This window comes from Salvelinus namaycush, chromosome 1, assembly GCF_016432855.1.
Source record: "Salvelinus namaycush isolate Seneca chromosome 1, SaNama_1.0, whole genome shotgun sequence".
Classification (NCBI taxonomy): domain Eukaryota; kingdom Metazoa; phylum Chordata; class Actinopteri; order Salmoniformes; family Salmonidae; genus Salvelinus; species Salvelinus namaycush.
Window position 1 is genome coordinate 46,620,463 of NC_052307.1, and position 21,836 is coordinate 46,642,298.

The following is a 21,836-nucleotide window of genomic DNA, read 5'->3' on the forward strand; positions in this document are numbered from 1 at the left end:
CAATCCTTTCTAAAGTATGATCATGCAACTTAATTGAGATTTGATTGAGATGAGCCTCAAAGTATTTAGCTTACTAAGAGTTGGTTTTCTGTATTTTAAACAGACTCAGCGACATGAGCAGCAGTGCAACCAAATATAATGCTGAGAGTATCTGCATTGAAGTTTGCGTCCCTCTCCTACAATGTGATAGCTGAAGAGATTATTTTTGCTTTGTACTGTTAGTCACCCTGTGTGTGCCATAACATCATATTGCTGAATCAACCTATGTCATGCTTTCATAACAGTAAATCGATTTTTCTGCCATGGGTATTAGATTTCATGCGGATTATCTAAAATGGATCATATCATGAAGCTAGATCATGTTTGGTAGCTAAATGTAGTTTTTGAATAATAGCAGACTTGATTGAACATTTGATCAAAAGGGTATTGCAGTCCATTTCCCAAATTATTTGTGAAAAGTTTTTTGCAATCTTTTCCAGCAGTTTTTGGAATGGTGGTCCTGTGTGGCTGTTGGTAGAGCATGGCGCTTGCAACGCCAGGGTTGTGGGTCGATTCCCATGGGGGACCAGTACAAAGAGTACATTTTCTGACTGTCAGTCGCTCTGGATTAGTGTTTGACAAATGTACAAATTGATAAACATTATATCGCCTGTAGTAATGTCTGCTCTCAAAGGTACATATGTCTTTTGGCCACTCATAGACAGCTACTTGCCCCACACATTCCTAATGCATTCCCAAAATCATCTTCAAGTAAAAAGTGTATTGTTTTTGGAATGTCATTTCACCCCCTCCTTAGTAGAGACTATGCACTGGAAGGAAGGACCCAGTAGTTATTCTCTGTTGAATCTGGTCTCTTAGCTGAGGATTCTCCACTTTGTACCACTGAAAGCGAGGGCTCTCGATCAGTGGTGGTTGACTGGTGTGTGGCCCCTCCCCAGTGTGTTCTAAAGACACCACTGTGTTGAAGCAGAGTCCATCTGTCTTCCCAGGGACCCTTCCATTGTGCTGTAGTCCCAGGATTCCCCTTGTGTTGACGTTGAGGTCGTAGTAGGAGGAGGGCATGGCCTCTTGTACCAATTTGTTGGCCGCCCATGTGACTGTGTGGGTTTTCACAGACACGGCCACAGGGAGGTGCAGGTCCTTAATGTTGCCCAAAAGGAGCCAAAGCACCCCATCAGAGCTGCTGAAGGTGAGGAGAAGTCGCTGTACAACAACATGGCAGCACATGTCTATAGGGTGAGCCACAGGATGCCAGGGCTTCTTTCTGTATTTCAGGGCGGTATCGATGAGTCTGAGGATGTCACGACCCCTCAAGGTGAGTGGGGAGTCTTGGTCCCACCACTGAGCCTGGAGAGACTCTCCATCAGCCTCTGCCGTCGTCTTCAGGGAGCCTCCTAAGGGAGGAAAATATGCGGGAACAGCAGTGAAAAAAGTAACTAATCAATGCTGCCGAATACAAGAAGTTCAAAACAAAACTTGACAAATTGACTTGTTGGAATGGTGGCAACCAATGACAGTGCCACATTGAAAGTCACTGAGCTCTTCAGTAAGGCCATTCTGCCAATGTTTGGCTAGGGAGATTGCAGGGCTGCGTGCTTGATTTTATACACCTGCAACGGGTGTGGCTGAAAGGTGTCCACATACTTGTATATACCCACCCACTCATTCTTGAATATAAAAGCTGAGCACAACTCTAAGCCTGCCATTTGTATGAAAAGCTGAAATACGTGGATAAACTTTTACCTGTAATCTCCGCCAAGAAAACAAATCGGATCCACTGTGGCCCCTGTTCTTGGACCAGAACCAGGGTGATGGGTTTGCAGTCAAATCCAGCCTCTTCCTTCACTTCCCTTTTCATGGCCTCCACAATGCTCTCTCCTTCTTCCATACGGCCAGCTGGAAGGTACCACTGTTTGTAGCAATTCTCCTTGGCCTCCTGCACCATGAGCACCTCATTCTGCAAATACAGGTGACACACACACACGTACGTACAATAGGATGCACCTTGATGAAAAGTGTAATGAGATGTCTTAAATATATATTTTTAAACAGTACCAGAAACTATTCATACCCCTTGCAGACCTTACTCCAGGATGACATTCCTAAGGGGGCATGTTACATCCATGGGGAGCCCTAATAAAACAAGGTAGATTTGAACAGCAGTAGAACCAATGTACAAACATTTATCTGAAACACAGCCATGTGTACACACACACCCTTCCAAATTAATGGATTCGGCCACACCCGTTCCTAACGGGTGTATGAAATTGAGTGCAGCCATGCAATCTCCATAGACAAACATTGGCAGAATGGCCTTACTGAAGAGCTCAGTGCCTTCCAACATGGCCCAGTCATAGGATGCCACCTTTTCAACAAGTCAGTTGGTCAAATTTCTGCCCTGATAGGGCTTCCTCGGTCAACTAAGTGCTGTTATTGTGAAGTGGAAACGTCAAAGAGCAACAACTGCTCAGCCACGGCGTGGTAGGCCACAAAAGCGTAAAGAACGGGCATGCTGAAATGTCTAACCACGCTATTGGTCCTATACTACTGCGACATACAAAAATCTAGGCCTATCTGAAATGCAGCCATATACACAACTGCAATTTTGCACACAAGAAAGCATGGGATGTTGAAGAGAAGCCCCACGAAGACTGGTAGCCCAAGTGATGAGCTAATTAAAACACACCATAACCATTGATTCAGGACCATGGACAGAAGGCTACTGTCAGTTAGTGCGATGAAAGGATTCACTGCCAATTTCAGTACCACTTATGTGGACAGCCAGGACAACAGGAACACCATGCCAGGGCTCACCTCAGAGCACAACCAACAGGCTACTTTCCTATACCCATAAATTAAGGGAAAGCTGTATATCTATCAATAGGAATTAGACCCGCAAAAGCAAGCAATGACATTAAGAATCACATAAATCTAACATGCATTGAAGTAAAAAGCAATGGCTTAAAGTAAATAGTACGTTACATTAAAAAAAATCTGCCAAACAACCAGGCTTACATGAGGGGAAAACCATTGAATGAATCATTCTGACACGGCGACCATTTTCTGGATATTTGTTTTAGATTCCGTCTCTCACAGATGAAGTGTACCTATGATAAAAATTACAAAATTACAAAAAAAATTACAGCTTTGTAAGTAGGAGAACCTGCAAAATCGGCAGTGTATCAAATACTTGTTCTCCCTACTGTATATACACTGCTCAAAAAAATAAAGGGAACACTTAAACAACACAATGTAACTCCAAGTCAATCACACTTCTGTGAAATCAAACTGTCCACTTAGGAAGCAACACTGATTGACAATAAATTTCACATGCTGTTGTGCAAATGGAATAGACAAAAGGTGGAAATTATAGGCAATTAGCAAGACACCCCCAATAAAGGAGTGGTTCTGCAGGTGGTGACCACAGACCACTTCTCAGTTCCTATGCTTCCTGGCTGATGTTTTGGTCACTTTTGAATGCTGGCGGTGCTTTCACTCTAGTGGTAGCATGAGACGGAGTCTACAACCCACACAAGTGGCTCAGGTAGTGCAGCTCATCCAGGATGGTACATCAATGCGAGCTGTGGCAAGAAGGTTTGCTGTGACTGTCAGCGTAGTGTCCAGAGCATGGAGGCGCTACCAGGAGACAGGCCAGTACATCAGGAGACGTGGAGGAGGCCGTAGGAGGGCAACAACCCAGCAGCAGGACCGCTACCTCCGCCTTTGTGCAAGGAGGAGCACTGCCAGAGCCCTGCAAAATGACCTCCAGCAGGCCACAAATGTGCATGTGTCAGCATATGGTCTCACAAGGGGTCTGAGGATCTCATCTCGGTACCTAATGGCAGTCAGGCTACCTCTGGCGAGCACATGGAGGGCTGTGCGGCCCCACAAAGAAATGCCACCCCACACCATGACTGACCCACCGCCAAACCGGTCATGCTGGAGGATGTTGCAGGCAGCAGAACGTTCTCCACGGCGTCTCCAGACTCTGTCACGTCTGTCACATGTGCTCAGTGTGAACCTGCTTTCATCTGTGAAGAGCACAGGGCGGCAGTGGCGAATTTGCCAATCTTGGTGTTCTCTGGCAAATGCCAAACGTCCTGCATGGTGTTAAGCTGTAAGCACAACCCCCACCTGTGGACGTCGGGCCCTCATACCACCCTCATGGAGTCTGTTTCTGACCGTTTGAGCAGACACATGCACATTTGTGGCCTGCTGGAGGTCATTTTGCAGGGCTCCGGCAGTGCACCTCCTTGCACAAAGGCGGAGGTTGCGGTCCTGCTGCTGGGTTGTTGCCCTCCTACGGCCTCCTCCACATCTCCTGATGTACTGGCCTGTCTCCTGGTAGCGCCTCCATGCTCTGGACACTACGCTGACAGACACAGCAAACGTTTTTGCCACAGCTCGCATTGATGTGCCATCCTGGATGAACTGCACTACCTGAGCCACTTGTGTGGGTTGTAGACTCTGTCTCATGCTACCACTAGAGTGAAAGCACCGCCAGCATTCAAAAGTGACCAAAACATCAGCCAGGAAGCATAGGAAATGAGAAGTGGTCTGTGGTCACCACCTGCAGAACCATTCCTTTATTGGGGGTGTCTTGCTAATTGCTTATAATTTCCACCTTTTGTCTATTCCATTTGCACAACAGCATGTGAAATTTATTGTCAATCAGTGTTGCTTCCTAAGTGGACAGTTTGATTTCACAGAAGTGTGATTGACTTGGAGTTACATTGTGTTGTTTAAGTGTTCCCTTTATTTTTTTGAGCAGTGTGTGTATATATATATACATACATACACACATTTTCTTCGCATATATTTTTTCGAAACTCAACTTCAAAACTCTCCTGCAACCCGCCTCACCAATAAAAAAATAAATAAGGTATTATTCACCTCAAATCTGAAATCCACAACAGAAGCTAGCTAGTTCACTGGCTAACGTTAGTATTCAGCTAACCACGGTTGGCGGTCATCAGCTATCCTTTAGCTCAAAAAGCCGTTGCCAGTTTTGTACAACGCGACTCAGACCAGAGCATACCGGACCTATTTTCTCTCCATATCCCCGGATTTCTACCGCAAGCTCTGGACATTTACACCTGGATCTTGCAGCTAGCTGGCTGCTATCCAAGTGACTACTGGCTACCGTCGGTCCCGGAGCAAACAAATTATTCTGGAGCGATCCAGCTGAAGAGTTCCATCAGCCACTCCTGGGTTACAATCACCTATCCGGACCCGTTTTACTGCAGATGCGGAGCCCCCACCGGGCCTTCACGACTGGACTACCGACGTTATCTGCCCGAGGGAGTTATCCAACTGGCCCCTCCGTCGCAACGTAACCTGAAGGCCCATCTGCGGCCCGCTAATCGTTAGCTGTCTTATTGGCTGCTATCTGAATAGGTCTATCGGACAATTTTCTTGGGCCACTATAACTATTTTGCCATTTGGATTGGTCCCCTCTACCACACGGAACCCCACCAATCTACCGACGGAAACGCACGAGGTGGCTAAAAACAGACCTCCATCCTCTGCCAGCTTGCTACCCATGGCCCAGCTACCTGTCTGAATCGCCGTGACCCCAACCAACCTCACTACTCACTGGACCCTTATGATCACTCGGCTAAGCATGCCTCTCCTTAATGTCAATATGCCTTGTCCATTGCTGTTCTGGTTAGTGTTTATTGGCTTATTTCACTGTAGAGCCTCTAGCCCTGCTCATTATACCTTATCCAACCTTTCAGTTCCACCACCCACACATGCGATGACATCACCTGGTTTCAATGATGTTTCAAGAGACAATATCTCTCATCATTCAATGCCTAGGTTTACCTTCACTGTATTCACATCCTACCATACCTTTGTCTGTACATTATACCTCGAAGCTATTTTATCGCCCCAGAAACCTGCTCCTTTTACTCTGTTCCGGACGTCCTAGACGACCAATTCTCATAGCTTTTAGCCGTACCCGTATCCTACTCCCCCTCTGTTCCTCTGGTGATGTAGAGGTGAATCCAGGCCCTGCAGTGCCTAGCTCCACTCATATTCCCCAGGCACTCTTTTTTGATGACTTCTGTAACCGTAATAGCCTTGGTTTCATGCATGTTAACATTAGAAGCCTCCTCCCTAAGTGTGTTTTATTCACTGCTTTAGCACACTCGGATGTCCTAGCCGTGTCTGAATCCTGGCTTAGGAAGACCACCAAAAACTCTGAAATCGCCATCCCTAACTACAACATTTTCAGACAAGATAGAACGGCCAAAGGGGGCGGTGTTGTAATCTACTGCAGAGAGCCTGCAGAGTTCTGTCCTACTATCCAGGTCTGTACACAAACAATTTGAACTTCTACTTTTAAAAATCCACCTCTCTAAAAACAAGTCTCTCACCATTGCCGCCTGCTATAGACCACCCTCTGCCCCTAGCTGTGCTCTGGACACCATATGTGAACTGATTGCCCCCCATCTATCTTCAGAGCTCGTGCTGCTAGGTGACCTAAACTGGGACATGCTTAACACCCCAGCCATCCTACAATCTAAGCTTGATGCCCTCAATCTCACACAAATTATCAATGAACCTACCAGGTACCACCCAAAAGCTGTAAACACGGGCACCCTCATAGATATCATCCTAACCAACTTGCCCTCTAAATACACCTCTGCTGTTTTCAACCAACATCTCAGCGATCACTGCCTCACTGCCTGCATCCGTAATGGGTCAGCGGTCAAACGACCTCCACTCATCACTGTCAAACGCTTCCTGAAACACTTCAGCGAGCAGGCCTTTCTAATCGACCTGGCCCGGGTATCCTGGATGGATATTGACCTCATCCCATCAGTAGAGGATGCCTGTTTGTTTTTTAAATGCCTTCCTCACCATCTTAAATAAGCATGCCCCATTCAAGAAATTTAGAACCAGGAACAGATATAGCCCTTGGTTCTCTCCAGCCCTGACTGCCCTTAACTAACACAAAAACATCCTGTGGCGTTGTGCATTAGCATCGAACAGCCCCGTGATATGCAACTTTTCAGGGAAGCTAGAAACCAATATACACAGGCAGTTAGAAAAGGCTAGCTTTTTCAAGTAGAAATTTGCTTCCTGCAACACAAACTCAAAAAAGTTCTGGTACACTGTAAAGTCCATGGAGAATAAGAACACCTCCTCCCAGCTGCCCACCACTGAGGATAGGAAACTCACCACCGATAAATCCACTATAATTGAGAATTTCAATAAGCATTTTTCTACGGCTGGCCATGCTTTCCACCTGGCTACCCCTACCCCGGTCAACAGCACTGCATCCCCCACAGCAACTTGCCCAGGCCTTCCCCATTTCTCCTTCTCCCAAATCCAGTCAGCTGATGTTCTGAAGGAGCTGCAAAATCTGGACCCCTACAAATCAGCCGGGCTAGACAATCTGGACCCTTTCTTTCTAAAATTATCTGCCGAAATTGTTGCAACCCCTATTACTAGCCTGTTCAACCTCTTTCGTGTCGTCTGAGATTCCCAAAGATTGGAAATCAGCTGCGGTCATCCTCCTCCTCAAAGGGGGGGAACACTCTTGACCCAAACTGCTACAGACCTATATCTATCCTACTCTGCCTTTTCTAATGTCTTCGAAAGCCAAGTCAAACAGATTACTGACCATTTTGAATCCCACCGCACCTTTTTCGCTATGCAATCTGGTTTCAGAGCTGGTCATGGGTGCACCTCAGCCACGCTCAAGGTCCTGAACGACCTTGAGCGTGCAGCCGTATTCGTTGACCTGGCCAAGGCTTTCGACTCTCAATCACCACATCCTCATCGGCAGACTCGATAGCCTTGGTTTCTCAAATGATTGCCTCGCCTGGTTCACCAACTACTTCTCAGACAGAGATCAGTGTCAAATTGGAGGGCATGTTGTCCGGGACTCTGGCAGTCTCTGGGGGTGCCACAGGGTTCAATTCTTGGGCCGACTCTCTTCTCTATATACATAAATGATGTCGCTCTTGCTGCTGGTGAGTCTCTGATCCACCTCTACGCAGATGACACCATTCTGTATGCTTCTGGCCATTCTCTGGACACTTAACAACCCTCCAGACGAGCTTCAATGCCATACAACTCTCCTTCCGTGGCCTCCAACTGCTCTTAAATACAAGTAAAACTAAATGCATGCTCTTCAACCGATCGCTACCTGCCCCCCCCGTCCAGCATCACTACTCTGGACAGTTCTGACTTAGAATATGTGGACAACTACCTAGGTGTCTGGTTAGACTAAACTCTCCTTCCAGACTCACATTAAGCATCTCCAATCCAAAGTTAAATCTAGAATTGGCTTCCTATTTCACAACAAAGCATCCTTCACTCATGCTGCCAAACATACCCTCGTAAAACTGACTTCGGCGATGTCATTTACAAAATAGCCTCCAATACCCTACTCAATAAATTGGATGCAGTCTATCACAGTGCCATCCGTTTTGTCACCAAAGCCCCATATACTACCCACCACTGCGACCTGTACGCTCTCGTTGGCTAGCCCTCGCTTCATACTCGTCGCTAAACCCACTGGCTCCAGGTCATCTACAAGACCCTGCTAGGTAAAGTCCCCCCTTATCTCAGCTCGCTGGTCACCATAGCAACACCCACCTGTAGCACGCGCTCCAGCAGGTATATCTTTCTGGTCACCCCCAAAGCCAAATCCTCCTTTGGCCGCCTCTCCTTCCAGTTCTCTGCTGCCAATGACTGGAACGAACTACAATAATCTCTGAAACTGGAAACACTTATCTCCCTCACTAGCTTTAAGCACCAGCTGTCAGAGCAGCTCACAGGATACTGCACCTGTACATAGCCCATCTATAATTTAGCCCAAACTACCTCTTCCCTTACTGTATTTATTTAGCTCCTTTGCACACCATTATTTATATTTTGCACATTCTTCCACTGCAAATCTACCATTCCAGTGTTTTACTTCGGCACCATGGCCTTTTTTGCCTTTACCACCCTTATCTCACCTCATTTGCTCACATTGTATATAGACTTATTGCCTGTATGTTTGTTTTACTCCATGTGTAACTCTGTTGTTGTATGTGTCGAACTGCTTTGCTTTATCTTGGCCAGGTCGCAATTGTAAATGAGAACTTGTTCTCAACTTGTCTACCTGGTTAAATAAAGGTTAAATAAAAATAGTGCGGACAAGTGACACCGATGATCAGATCAGTAGATTCTAAAAAGTTGCTGCGTTCAGAAGGGTCGGAGCCCCAGGATTGAAAGTCATGTTAGCAATAAACTCAAAGTTTGGCTCTATCGCTGCTTACAATAAGCCTTGGCCTCAAGTCTCACATCTGTGCCATATACGTGAGTAGACTCGATTTTACAGAGCATCTGTCACTTGATTTCAAAATTACTGGCGAGGTGGCCAGAGCATCTCTGATCAAGTAGTCTTAAGTTTTCCCCCAGTGTACTGTGCAGCAACCGTGGGTTTCCCAAATAATTTGAACAGGGAGCTACACACATTGAAAAAGACATTCTGCCGCCTCAGACGACCTAGCGTGCACCCCATGCAAATGCAGTTGGTGATTTAAAGTTATCACGTGGCATTAAGTGATTTAATTGATATTGCAATATTTTCTGCACACCCCCGTGTTTCCCGGACATCACACTAACCCCATTGTAGCATTGACTTAGAATATTTTCAATGCTGAGGTCAACATTTGTTAGCTCTGAGATAACAAGGTTAGTAAGTGATAAAGCATCACATTGTTTGCTTGTTGCCATTGGCAGCAACCGCTCTCGCACACTTTTTTTGCGTCTACAGATCGAATAACAATAGAAATGTTAATCACATCCAGTTGGATCTTTGGTTCCATCTACTTTCAGTGTATACCACGATTCACCAATTTCCTCTGACAATCTTACGAGCTATGATTTCGTTCTGAAGGTCATGGGATGTGTATTGTATTACGTGGAATTGTGCTAAATGCTTTTGCAAGTTCCTTGCCTTTTCTCCAGTTACTGCTTCCTTCTCCTCAGTCAATCGCATCCAAACTCCTTCCCAAAGGACGCTCATTTACTGCAATAAACTCCCAACGTCCACAATCCCCGAAATACTTTATTAGCTGCTCAGTATTCATATGAGTGGAGTTATTTTTTTCCATTGCGCTTCGTGTTTTTCATAATCATGCATTTCACATGCTTTTTAAAGAGGTATGCTTCCCCGCCCTTTAGTATTGTCATTGGCATGTTTCCAACTTGAGTAGCCAGTTTGAGTGAAGCTCTATCCGAATTAGCATTGGAGCCGAGGATAACAGCATCTGCCTTGCGGGAATATTCAAGCCACTCTGGTCTTCAACCAGGCGCTTTCTCCCACTGAAAATGCGGCACAGGTAAGTGTCGAGACAAACCTGTGCTGGCTCCTCACAGATGTCGTCAGGTGCTAGTGGCTGGGGTAACGGAGGTGCAGGTGTTTGTTGTGATGTTACCCTCATGCTACTGGTGCTAGGCCATGGCTCATTTCGATCTTTTTGGTCAGCAGGCGGCGAGGGGGATGGGTGGGTATTGCATTTGCTGCTCTCCTCAACCTCTGGTCAGGCTAGCAGGCTACTCGGCATCGGTCTCAACATGGTCCTCAGTTTTTGCTCTTGGCAGTGCCCAGCCATTTTCAGATATCCATGCTGATCAAAGCTTCGCCGACTAGCTTTAATTATTCAGTGCGCCACTACCAAAACTTAAAAGCTAGCTGTAGCTGTCTGCAAAAGTGGAAAACATATGTACATTTTACCCCACCCTGGGATCCAATGAGCTTCCTAAACAAGGTAATGAAGGCAGTACCTTATGATATTGCATGGCTAGGTGCCAAATCATATTTCGGGATTTTAACAATCATTATTACTGGCAGGTTCTTCCATCTCAGCCAAAGAACTCTGTAGTTCGGTCAGTGGTCATTGGGTTCTTGGTCACCTCTCTGACCAAGGTCCTTCTTGCCCAGTTGCTTAGTTTGGTTGGATGGCCAGTTCTAGGCAAAGTCTGAGATGTTTGACATTTCTTCCATTTCCCAATGATGGAGACCACTGTGCTCTTGGAAACTTTCAACACTCTAGACATTTTTTTATACCCTTCCCCAGATATGCCTCATCACAATTGTATCTCTGAGATCTATGGACAATTCCTTGGACTTCATAGTATAGTTTCTGCTCTGAATTGCACTGTGGGGCCTTATATAGACAGGTGTGTCTTTTCTAAATCATGTCCAAACAATTGAATTGGCACAGGTGGACTCCAAGTTTGGTGTGACATCAAGGATGATCAAAGGAATATGGATGCACCTGAGCTCAATTTGGAGTGTCATAGCAAAGGGGTGTGAACACAAATCAAAACTTATATAAATTATTTCTGTATTTCATTCTCAATGTGTTTATTTCTAAACATGTTTTCACTTTGTCATTCTGGGGTATTGTGTGTGTAGATGGGTGAGAAATCTATTTTGAATTCAAGCTGTAACAACAAAATGTGTTAAGTCAAGGGGTATCAATACTTTCTGAAGGCACGATGTAGCTGAAAGCAGAGCCATGATACTGGCTATAAATGTAGAAATGAGCTATATCATGTTTGAAACATTTTTAAAGCAGGAATTAAGTTTAACTGGAAATGTAAGTGCCATCAATTCCTACTGTACATTTATTTTAGACAAAGGCCACAGAAGTCTAATGTCCTTAGGCCATGCGGACTTCTGCATGATAGAATGGTAATGTGTCAGGTTAGTAAGTGACCTAATTAACTTACTTAGCTCTTTAGCTTGGTGAATTAATCCCTTATCCTTACAGAGTTCATTGCTCACTACCTTTTCATTGAAGATGACAGCGCTGACGATGTAGGTTATCGTTTTCCTCAAGGCAACTGCTTGGACCTCTGCGGGTGCCGAATCGAACTCGTCGTTCACTTCTAGTCCTTCACCATTTAAAAGCTTTTCCACATCATTGTTCACATTCATAACTGCAGGTGACCCCACAGGACAAGCCTGGTCCCTGCAAAGAGATGCATAGAAAGTTGCACATCCCATCTATGCTCCCAACAATTTAACGGGAAAAATCTCAATCACCGTTTCAAAATGTTTGCTGAGGTTTATTCATAACATTTTTGGAGCATTTAGTGTGAGACTTTATTTTCATACAGTTTATCTTCTGTTAATCAATACCTCTACAAACATTTTTTTGGTGTGTCAGCTAATGCTTTTCCCTGAATTATTGTAACATTAGCACATACACTGAGTATACCAAACATAAGGAACACCTTCATAATATTGAGCTGTGCACCACCCCACCCCCTTTTGCTCTCAGAACAGCCTCAATTCATTGGTGCATGGACTCTACAAGGTGTCAAAAGCATTCCACAGGGATGCTGGCCCATGTTGACCCCAATGCTTCCCACTGTTGTGTCAAGGTGGCTGGATGTCCTTTGGGTGGTGGACCATTCTTGATACACAAGGGAAACTTAACCCAGCAGCGTTAGTTCGACACACTCAAACCGGTGTACCTGGCACCTACTACCCTACCCCGTTCAAAGGCACTTAAATATTTGTCCTTGCCCATTCACCCCCTGAATGACCCACATTCTCAATTGTCTTAATATATTTTTTAACCTGTCTCCTCCCGTTTTTCTACACTGTTTTGAAGCGGTTTTAACGAGTGACATCAAAAAGGGATCATAGCTTTCACCTGGTCAGTCATGAAAAGATCTGGTGTATACTCAGTAAGCTCAAGAAATAAAGGTACATTCTTGTTTAGGTTGGTGACAGGTGTGTGTTGGTTGGCAGAAAGAGTCAGATGATACAAAATGTAAGCTAATGTTTAATGAATGAGGTGTGGCCCTATCTAGAAACCATGCCCAAGTCAAGAAAGCTTACCAGCAGCACTTGCTGCACTGATAGCCTACCGGCGGGTGCTTTTTCTAAGCCTATGTCAGATGCTCCGGTGAGTAATTGGCTCCAATGAGTAATTTGCTCAATATTAGGAGTTGAGAAATTAATTTGACATCAGCTAGCATGTTGTGGAACACACCTTCCACGTCGTTCATTATTTTCCATAGAATGCATAGCCACTTGTTGATAAAAATTATAGCCATGGTATAAAAGTGATAAACAGATTTGCTGCTAGAAATCTGTTCAACATCCACTGAAGTAGCTGGCAAATTAAATGGATGGCTACAGTAGTTGCCATGGTAACCAAACACTTGCTAGTTGGGCTAACCAAACCATCAGTCCTAGCTTGCTATTATGAAAATCTAATTAAACAATACCAATGTTTCCAATTCAACTTTTGCTTTAAAAAGCAGCTCAAACTAAATGTAAGAATGAACTATAGCCATTGAATTCTGCTGTGCCGATATACCATGCGTTATAGGAAAATAATGCACGCTCTAGAATGCCCTTCAAGCCAATAAGAAATGAGTATTCAACAATGCCATGGTATGAAAGGGTATAATCAACTCGGGGCTCTATGCGTTCTCTGGAAAATAATGCAACTTCATGGAAGGTCAGTTCCACTCCGCCAGCAGGTCTTAGAACAAACTTTCCATGTAGTTCATTATTTTCCATAGACCGCATATCCCCTCGTTGATTATCCCTTACCTATAGTGTCGGCACAGATTGAACAATTAAGCAGTAAGGCATCCTTGGGGGTTTGATATGGCCAATATTACACTGCCAAGGGCTGTTCTTATGCATGACGGATACAGCCCTTAGCTGTGGTATATTGGTGATATCACAAAACCACAAGGTGCTTTATTGCTATTATAAACTGGTTACCAACGTAATTAGAGTAGTAAAAATACATGTTTTGTCATACCCGTGGTATACCACGGCTGTCAGCCAATCAGCATTCAGGGCTCGAACCACCCAGTTTATAATGAGACATTTCACTGGATGTATAAATGTGAAGTATCCGGTTGGCGTTTCCACTCACTACCAAATATGGTGGTAAGAGGAAAGCCCAGTGGCCGGCAGTGGGACAGGATAAGATGGATTTTGGCCGAAATTCTGCGATTTCTCATCGACGAAACATTTGATCTCAATACAGTTCCGTTTCCAAAACTATAATCGGTTACTAACAGAGTGGACTAAGTTAAGTAGATTTTACCCTTTGTACAAGGAAAGATGTCAGATATTGCCAATGACATGTTAATTAATATTCAGTGGCTAAATTTCGCATGCAAGTATCGCTTTTCCGGCGGCAAGTAGCCAGCCTGACGCGATGGGCCAGTATCCTAATTAAAGTTCACTGGTTCGAATACATGTGTGACAAGGTCAAAACTGTCGACGTGACCTTCGCTTTAGCAAGTTACGTCACCCTAATTTCTCCAGTTGCGCCGTATTACTATGGATGCACCTATAAAACACTACATTGCACCTATCTGGTATATTTAAAAACATATCGTAGGTGCGCTACTGTAGCTAGGACAGCCATTCAGCATTGTTTTGATGTCGCTGTTGAATGGGTGTACAAATTAAAGTCTCGACATTACCAAAGTAATAATAAGAAATTACATGTGGTGGTATTTATATCAATTACCTTCACTGAAGTGACATCAACTTTGACCGTCGGAGTCGGCTGGCTTGTTTACTTGACAGGTGAGCTCAGCTAATCTTACTAACATCGGCCTCTTTATGTCCTTGACTAGTTGAGAGGCTTTGATGTGTTGCAAGAAACAACGATAATATTGTGTCTGTGCCTCAGACTTCAAGGCGGCACCCTACACTGGTTGGATATCCCGGTTTCGAATTGAACGAATCATGACCTATTGTTTTACAAAGGACCGCCCCAGCACTTTCTGTTCCAGCAAGCCCTTCCGGGATAACTAACACAGTAGCTAACTAGCAAAGACGTTTGCAGTTCCGACATCGTTTGCCGCTAACATCATGCATAGTGCGCATAAATCATCACACACATTTCAAGACGTTATAACAACCCTTCTACGCTAAAACGAGTAACATATTAGACAACTGTAACCTGTGAAACGTTACAATCTTGTGGCTACCAAGTAGGAACTAATGTTAGTTAGCATAGCTAACGTTATTTAGCATTGTTCAGTCCATAGAAAACCAGCACGCTGATACATTTAGCTTGATTGTTATCAACTCGAAATCGGCTAGCTATTCAAATGTATGTTTTAGTTATAAATTAACTAGTTAGCTATTTATAGGCTGAACATTTCCTTACCCCACTGAAGTTAACCATTTTTCTTTCTTGCGAGTTCCTCTGTTTACATAGTATAGCAATGATGTGAATCATCCATGCATTCTAGCTAGCTACTACTGTACCACCCATGTTTCCTCCCCACTAATTTAGGCAATGCATGTACATGAAATACCCTAAACATTAATAATAGATCATAGTCTGGCCCAAAAAGATCGGACTACAGCAAGTATCACCAACAAAACCAAAAGAGATAAGAATAACCTTTCAAGTCAACAAAAAAAGTAGATGTAATGCAACATTTACTAATGCAGCATGTACAAAATGAACTTTATTTTACAGGATGATAATGCATGAAGCAAACATGGAATGACTGTGAAAGTGTACTCAGTCTAGATGTCGAGTTAATGTGTCATCCCTCTGTAAACTGGTGCAGTGGAACAATTCTTGTTCAGCCTCATAGTGGCATGATGCTGGTATGAGTTTTTCCAACTTCAAACCCGAGGGCAGATGAAAGACCTGTCGAACTACAGCAATCTTGTAATTGTTCGTATGAATTTGAGACTAAAATAGCAGGAGGTTGCACAACAACTGCAATTGGACAATAGAACAAATAGGGCTGAGCTTGCTTTATGCAGGGTGCATCATCTAGTATGCACCTGTAATTAAAAATATAATTTCCATCAATAATGTGGAATGAAAAGTTCTAGGTAGCCTAGCCAGCGCATTTGTGGCACACCTTGTATGTCAGTGGCGGACGGCTTGTGTCTCTGAGCTTTTCCATTGTCATCCACAACACCCTCTTGCAGGTACTACCTCGCTCCACACCACTAGAGGGATATCTTCAAACCACCAACTTACTACCCTGAGACAAGGCTGAGTATAGTCCACGAAGATCTCCCCCACGGCACGAACCCGAGGGGGGCTCCAACCTGGACAGGAAGATCACGTCAACCCACTCAAGTGACGCACCCCTTCTATGGACGGCATGGAAGAGCACCAGTAAGCCAGTGACTCAGCGCCTGTAATAGGGTTAGAGGCAGAGAATCACAGTGGAGAGAGGGGATCCGGCTAGGCAGAGACAGCAAGGGCGGTTTGTCGCTCTATTGCCTTTCCGTTCACCTTCCCACCCCTGGGCCAGACTACACTCAATCATAGGACCTACTGAAGAGATGAGTCTTCAATAAAGACTTAAAGGTTGAGACCGAGTCTGCGTCTCCCACATGGATAGGCAGACCATTCCATAGAAATTGAGCTCTATAGGAGAAAGCCCTCTACTCTTCTGGGAAGGCTTTCCACTAGATGTGGGAACATTTCTGCGGGGACTTGCTTCCATTCAGCCACAAGAACATTAGTAGGGTCGGGCACTGATATTGGGCGATTAGGCCTGGCTCGCAGTTGGCATTCCAATTCATTCCAAAGGTGTTCGATGGGGTTGAGGTCAGGGCTCTGTGCAGGCCAGACAAGTTTTTCCACACCGATCTCGACAAACCATTTCTGTATGGACACCGCTTTGTGCACAGGGGCATTGTCATGCTGAAACAGGAAAGGGCCTTCCCCAAACTGTTGCCACAAAGTTGGAAGCACAGAATCGTCTAGAGTGTCATTGTATGCTGTAGTGTTAAGATTTCCCTTCACTGGAACTAAGGGGCCTAGCCCGAACCATGAAAAACAGCCACAGACCATTATTCCTCCTCCACCAAACTTTACAGTTTGTTAGAGTTGTGTCAATTCAATCTGGTATAAGGACAAGTATGACGATGAGTCACCGATTGTATACTATATACTTTTTATTAACTAAGCAATAAATGGCAAATGCAACTTTCGTATATACGGGTTCAATATAACATCACGCAGGATGAGACACAGAACTGGCCGACACCCCAAACCCCCCCCCCTATATACTCTAACAGTTGTTAGTTCCTGCTTCAGAGCAGGCCTGTTAGAGTAGAGGTCCAGTGTGGTTTTAGACTTACTGGCCTATCGCTGGTGTTGGCGCTTAAGCTAGTCCAGCCCCTTAGCGCTTCGGAGGGTCCGCTGATATCTTGATAGAGTGTTGCTGTCTTGCCCCACACTCCTGTTGTTGCATTCACAGTTCCTGTTTTCTTGTCTTTTCGGTACTTTTCCATCCTAGCTACCCCTCGTGACGTGCACCCCTCCCCTCCAAGATTAGTCAAGTCATGCTATATGTTTAGCCATACTTTGTTGCACAATTATAACACACACACATACATGTTCATCTCCCCCCCCCCCCCCCCCCCCCCATACAATCAATAAAACTCAGACCTCACAAGTTGGCACTATGCTTTGGGGCAGGTAGCGTTCTCCAGGCATGTGCCAAACCCTTATTAGTCCATCGGACTGCCAGATAGTGAATTGTGATTCATCTCTCCCGAGAACGCGTTTCCACTGCTTCAGAGTCCAATGACGCCAAGCTTTACACCACTCTAGTCGACACTTGGCGTTGCACATGGTGATCTTAGGCTTGCTGCTCGGCCATGGAAACCCATTTCATGAAGTTCTCTATGAACAGTTCTTGTGCTGATGTTGCTTCCAGAGGCAGTTTGGAATTCGGTAGTGTGTTTCAACCGAGGACAGACGATTTTTACGTGCTACAGCACTCTGCGTTCTGTGCGCTTGTGTGGCCTACCACTTCGCAGCTGAGCCGTTGTTACTCCTAGACATTTCCACTTCACAATAACAGCACTTACAGTTGACCGGGGCAGCTTTAGCAGGGCAGAACGTTGACGAACTGACTTGTTGGAAACGTGGCATCCTATGACTGTGCCACGTTGAAAGTCACTGAGCTCTTCAGTAAGGCCATTCTACTGCCAATGTTTTGTCTATGGAGATTGCATGGCTGTGTGCTCTATTTTATACACCTGTCAGCAATGAGTGTTGCTGAAGTAGCCGAATCCACTAATTTGAAGGGGTGTCCACATAGTTTTGTAGATATAGTGTATGTCACTAGGTTATGCTGGCATTAAGACATTGTTTACCAACAATATAATTTGCTGGCATTGGGTAAATTACAAAATTAAAACCTCATTAAAAAACCTAGCGCTTTTTGTCAGACATTGTGTTTCACTTTGAAGACACTATCTATGAGTCGCTATGGCCCCTAGTAAAGTAGACAGTTAACTATGATCTGTAGTAAGGGATGCTTTCTCAACGTGGCTACTCATGTAACTCTCTCTGTCACTCAAATAATGTTGCCTGATACCACTTTTTAATATCATTTGCCAATATATATGGATAATCTTCTTTTACCAAAGAACACAGTTCTCCAAATTTGCTAAAACTCTCCAGAAAGGCAGGTTTTCATTTTGAGCCCTGATCCCTACAGAAAGATGTTAGAATGCTGACTGCTTTAGATTCTTAATTCCCATCCTCATTCAGAATAAATGTGAAATTGGTAACAATATAAAGATATTGAAGCACGTTTGATTAGTATGCTAGTAGTTCTTACATAAGAAAATGATGTGTGGGGTTCACTTAGTTTTGTTAGGTTCAAATTTTAAGAGTAAATTACTCCACGGACGCTAGGAAAGCTTAACCAAGTTTAATTATTCCCAAAGGGTCGATACAGCTGCATTCAGACAAAACATTAAACACAAGCACTGATATTTAACCCTTTCTCATAGGCTGAGTCTCCTCCTCCACAACTCCACAACTGTAATGCCAATGCAAGCCAATGCATCTCTGTTGCTAAACACAACCTTAGTGATGTCTGTTATTCCTCACTTCATCTGACCTGACCTCGACCCCAAAGTGCTTACTCCTCCCCAACTCAAGGCTGTCATGGTTATTGATACCAGACTGTGTCTCTTCTCCTCCCAGAGGATCCTTGAGGGCTAACCATAACATATCCTGACATAATGTAAACGTTATACATTACCTTCTCTCCCTCAGTGACATTGTTAGGTTCTAAGATCTCCACCCGTCTCCCCTACACATTCCAAAGCCATCTGACTCCTACAGATAGCCAGTAAAAAAGGTAAAAACCAGTCTCGTTCACTGTTAGACACTATCCTTCTGAGTATAATAATGTTCCAAGTTTAACCCAGAATTTAACAGTTTAATCCAGTAAAAGTACTTTCTGGAGTGCCTCTTTCAGCCCTTATGCTGCCTGTCACCCAGTCATTTATGATGCAGTTATATGACTTTATTTAGGCTACTCACTGTCTTATTGGCCTGTACTTGGTCCTCTCTTATTCACTATTTATATAAATTATTTAGACAAAAATTTCCAAAATGCGCAACTTCATTTTTATGCTGATGATACTGTTATTTACTGTTGTGCCTCGTCTCTTACAAAAGCTTTCCAGAACTTGCAAACTGCTTTTTATACTGTTCAACATACCTTGTGTCAATTGAAGCTTATCCTCAATACTGACTAAACTAATGGTGTTTTCTAAAGCAAGAAATAGACCTCTGAACCTTTCACCTATTACTACCTGTAAGGGCAAGGAGATTGAGGTTGTAACCTCATATAAATATCTTGGAATTTTAATTGATGACGGCCTCTCTTTTAAATTGCATATTCAACAACTTACAAAAAAATTGAAGCTGAAATTGGAATTTTATTTTAGGAATAAGGCCTGTTTTTCTTTTGAAGCCAGAAGGAGGCTAGCATCAGCTACATTTATGCCGTTACTAGACTATGGGGATATTTTATATATGAATGCTTCCGCTCAGTGTTTGAGATCAATTGACACCCTTTACCAGATTTATTTTAAACTGCAAAACCCTTACGCACCACTGCACTTTGTATACCAGGGATGGCTGGCATTCTCTAGTCACTCGTAGGCTCAGTCACTGGTATACTTTTATTTATAAAGCCATTTTGGGTTTACTACCTTTTTTATTTGGGCATTTTTATTGTTCAGAAATGTGGTGGGTACTCTCTTCGTTCGCTGGACTTTATCCTGCTAACTGTTCCAAATGTCCGAACTGAATTTGGTAAAAGGGCTTTTATGTACTCTGCGCCATCGTCTTGGAACGCCTTACAAAATACTTTTAAACTGGAAGAACTTGTCCTGATTGGTAATTTTAAATCACTGATGAATGATCTTGAGACTGATTCCCTGATCTGTCAATGTTTTTAATTTGCTGTTTTTGATTTTTGTTATACTATTCTGAATTCTATGGTTTTTACTAGATTACTTGTAGTTTTTATGTTGTTCGTCTGTAATTTTTGTAATGCCTATCTTGGCCAGGACGCTCTTGAAAAATAGATTTTAAATCTCAATGAGCCCTTCCTGATTAAATAAAGGTTAAATAAAATAAATAGGCCTATCATGCAAACATTTCATGCTAACAAACACTTCTTACTCATTACGTTAGTACAAATACAAAAATGTATATCATTCATTGGTGTGTCATCACTATAATTTCCATTCCAACATTACATGTATGCATTGCAGTGCCATTCTATATAGTCGAAGTACATACCATCAGTGGCGACCCGTCATTCAGGGCAGGTGGGGCAAAACCAGAGCGTAGGGGTTGGTAATCTTCTCTAGTTGCGCCGTGATTGGCTCAGTGTTCTGTCACTCATAGGGACACTACGTCACTGCAAAATCTATGGGGAGAGCTCGAAAATTCAAGCCCCTTGGGTGCTGCCATAGAGTTACATTAGAAGTGCCTATCCGAGAAGGCTCAAAGTCAATGGCCACAGATAAAATGACGTCAAATCACGTATCTACCGTTGCTTTGATTTGACTGAACATGTCAACATCATACTTTCAAAATCTTAGCTAGCAAGCTAGACAAGCCGTCATCATGAATCAATTTGACAATCTATTGGAAAATCCTTTTCAATCCTTGTCACATGAAGAGAAATTATAGATAAACGTATCGTTGCTCATCAGTCATTGGACATAAACATTACACAAGTTGGAAATCGCAAATTTAACAATGAGTGGTTTGGAAGGAATCAGTAACTAACTGTGTTGCAAAGCTATCACTAGCCTGCTATTCAGTGGAAAGGGTGTGTGGTCCAAGTCTGGGTTTAAGGGTCTCCTTTCCAAGCTTTAAAAGGATAAACATTCACATGCAACACCATGGGCCAGAAAAGGTTGAATACAAACTTCTGCCACTTTTAGAACAACTGGAAACTCAGAACTGGGAAATCTGACTTCAGTGAGTTCAAGACAACTGGGAGCTCCGACTGCGAAAATACGTTTTGAGCGATCGAATTCCAAGTCGGGAACTCTGGCCTCTTTCTAGAGCTCCGACTCGAAGATCATGGAATAGCCTCGAAGATCACCCCCCCCCCCCCCCGAGTTCCCAGTTGTCTTGAAAGCACCATAAATCCAGAGAATGCCAGACTTTGATGACAAAGTTTGATGACAGCAAGGACCGCCGCACCACCTTCCTGTTCAAGTGAGCACAACAACGGTGAGTCCAAAAATGTATTGTATGCTGCTACATAAATTATGGAATATGCCAGAGAGATATGTACAGTATACTGTAGCTAATAAGATAATACTAAGTGTATGTTGTGTAGTAAGCTGTTAGTAGCCCATGTGCCTCACCCTTATAATTTCATAACTTAGCATACTGTTCTGACTTGGTGGTGCACATGTAGCCTATAGTCTGTTTTAGAGGAATGTCATCATTGAATATTATAAGAGCTTTCATTGTCTGCTTATATGCCCTCTATTTATCCTACGGTTCTGA

General features: G+C 43.8%; 1 protein-coding gene across 5 annotated transcripts; it reads right to left on the minus strand.

The window, feature by feature from the left end:
* Window positions 1–80: 80 nt before the first annotated feature.
* nudt18 (nudix (nucleoside diphosphate linked moiety X)-type motif 18) lies at window positions 81–14,668 on the minus strand. 5 transcript variants are annotated; one of them, XM_038989712.1, is made up of 5 exons: window positions 11,804–11,892; window positions 3,016–3,107; window positions 2,072–2,133; window positions 1,744–1,957; window positions 81–1,394 (listed from the first exon to the last, which is right to left on the minus strand). In XM_038989712.1, exons 4-5 carry the CDS (start codon window positions 1,943–1,945, stop codon window positions 793–795), a joined length of 804 nt encoding a protein of 267 aa, XP_038845640.1. In that variant the 5' UTR covers window positions 1,946–1,957; window positions 2,072–2,133; window positions 3,016–3,107; window positions 11,804–11,892; the 3' UTR covers window positions 81–792. The 5 variants fall into 5 exon arrangements, with proteins under 5 accessions (XP_038845640.1, XP_038845657.1, XP_038845629.1 ...); XM_038989729.1 differs by lacking the exons at window positions 3,016–3,107; window positions 11,804–11,892 and adding an exon at window positions 14,529–14,668; XM_038989701.1 differs by lacking the exons at window positions 2,072–2,133; window positions 3,016–3,107 and adding an exon at window positions 14,529–14,668 and having other exon boundaries at window positions 11,804–11,987.
* Window positions 14,669–21,836: the final 7,168 nt, after the last annotated feature.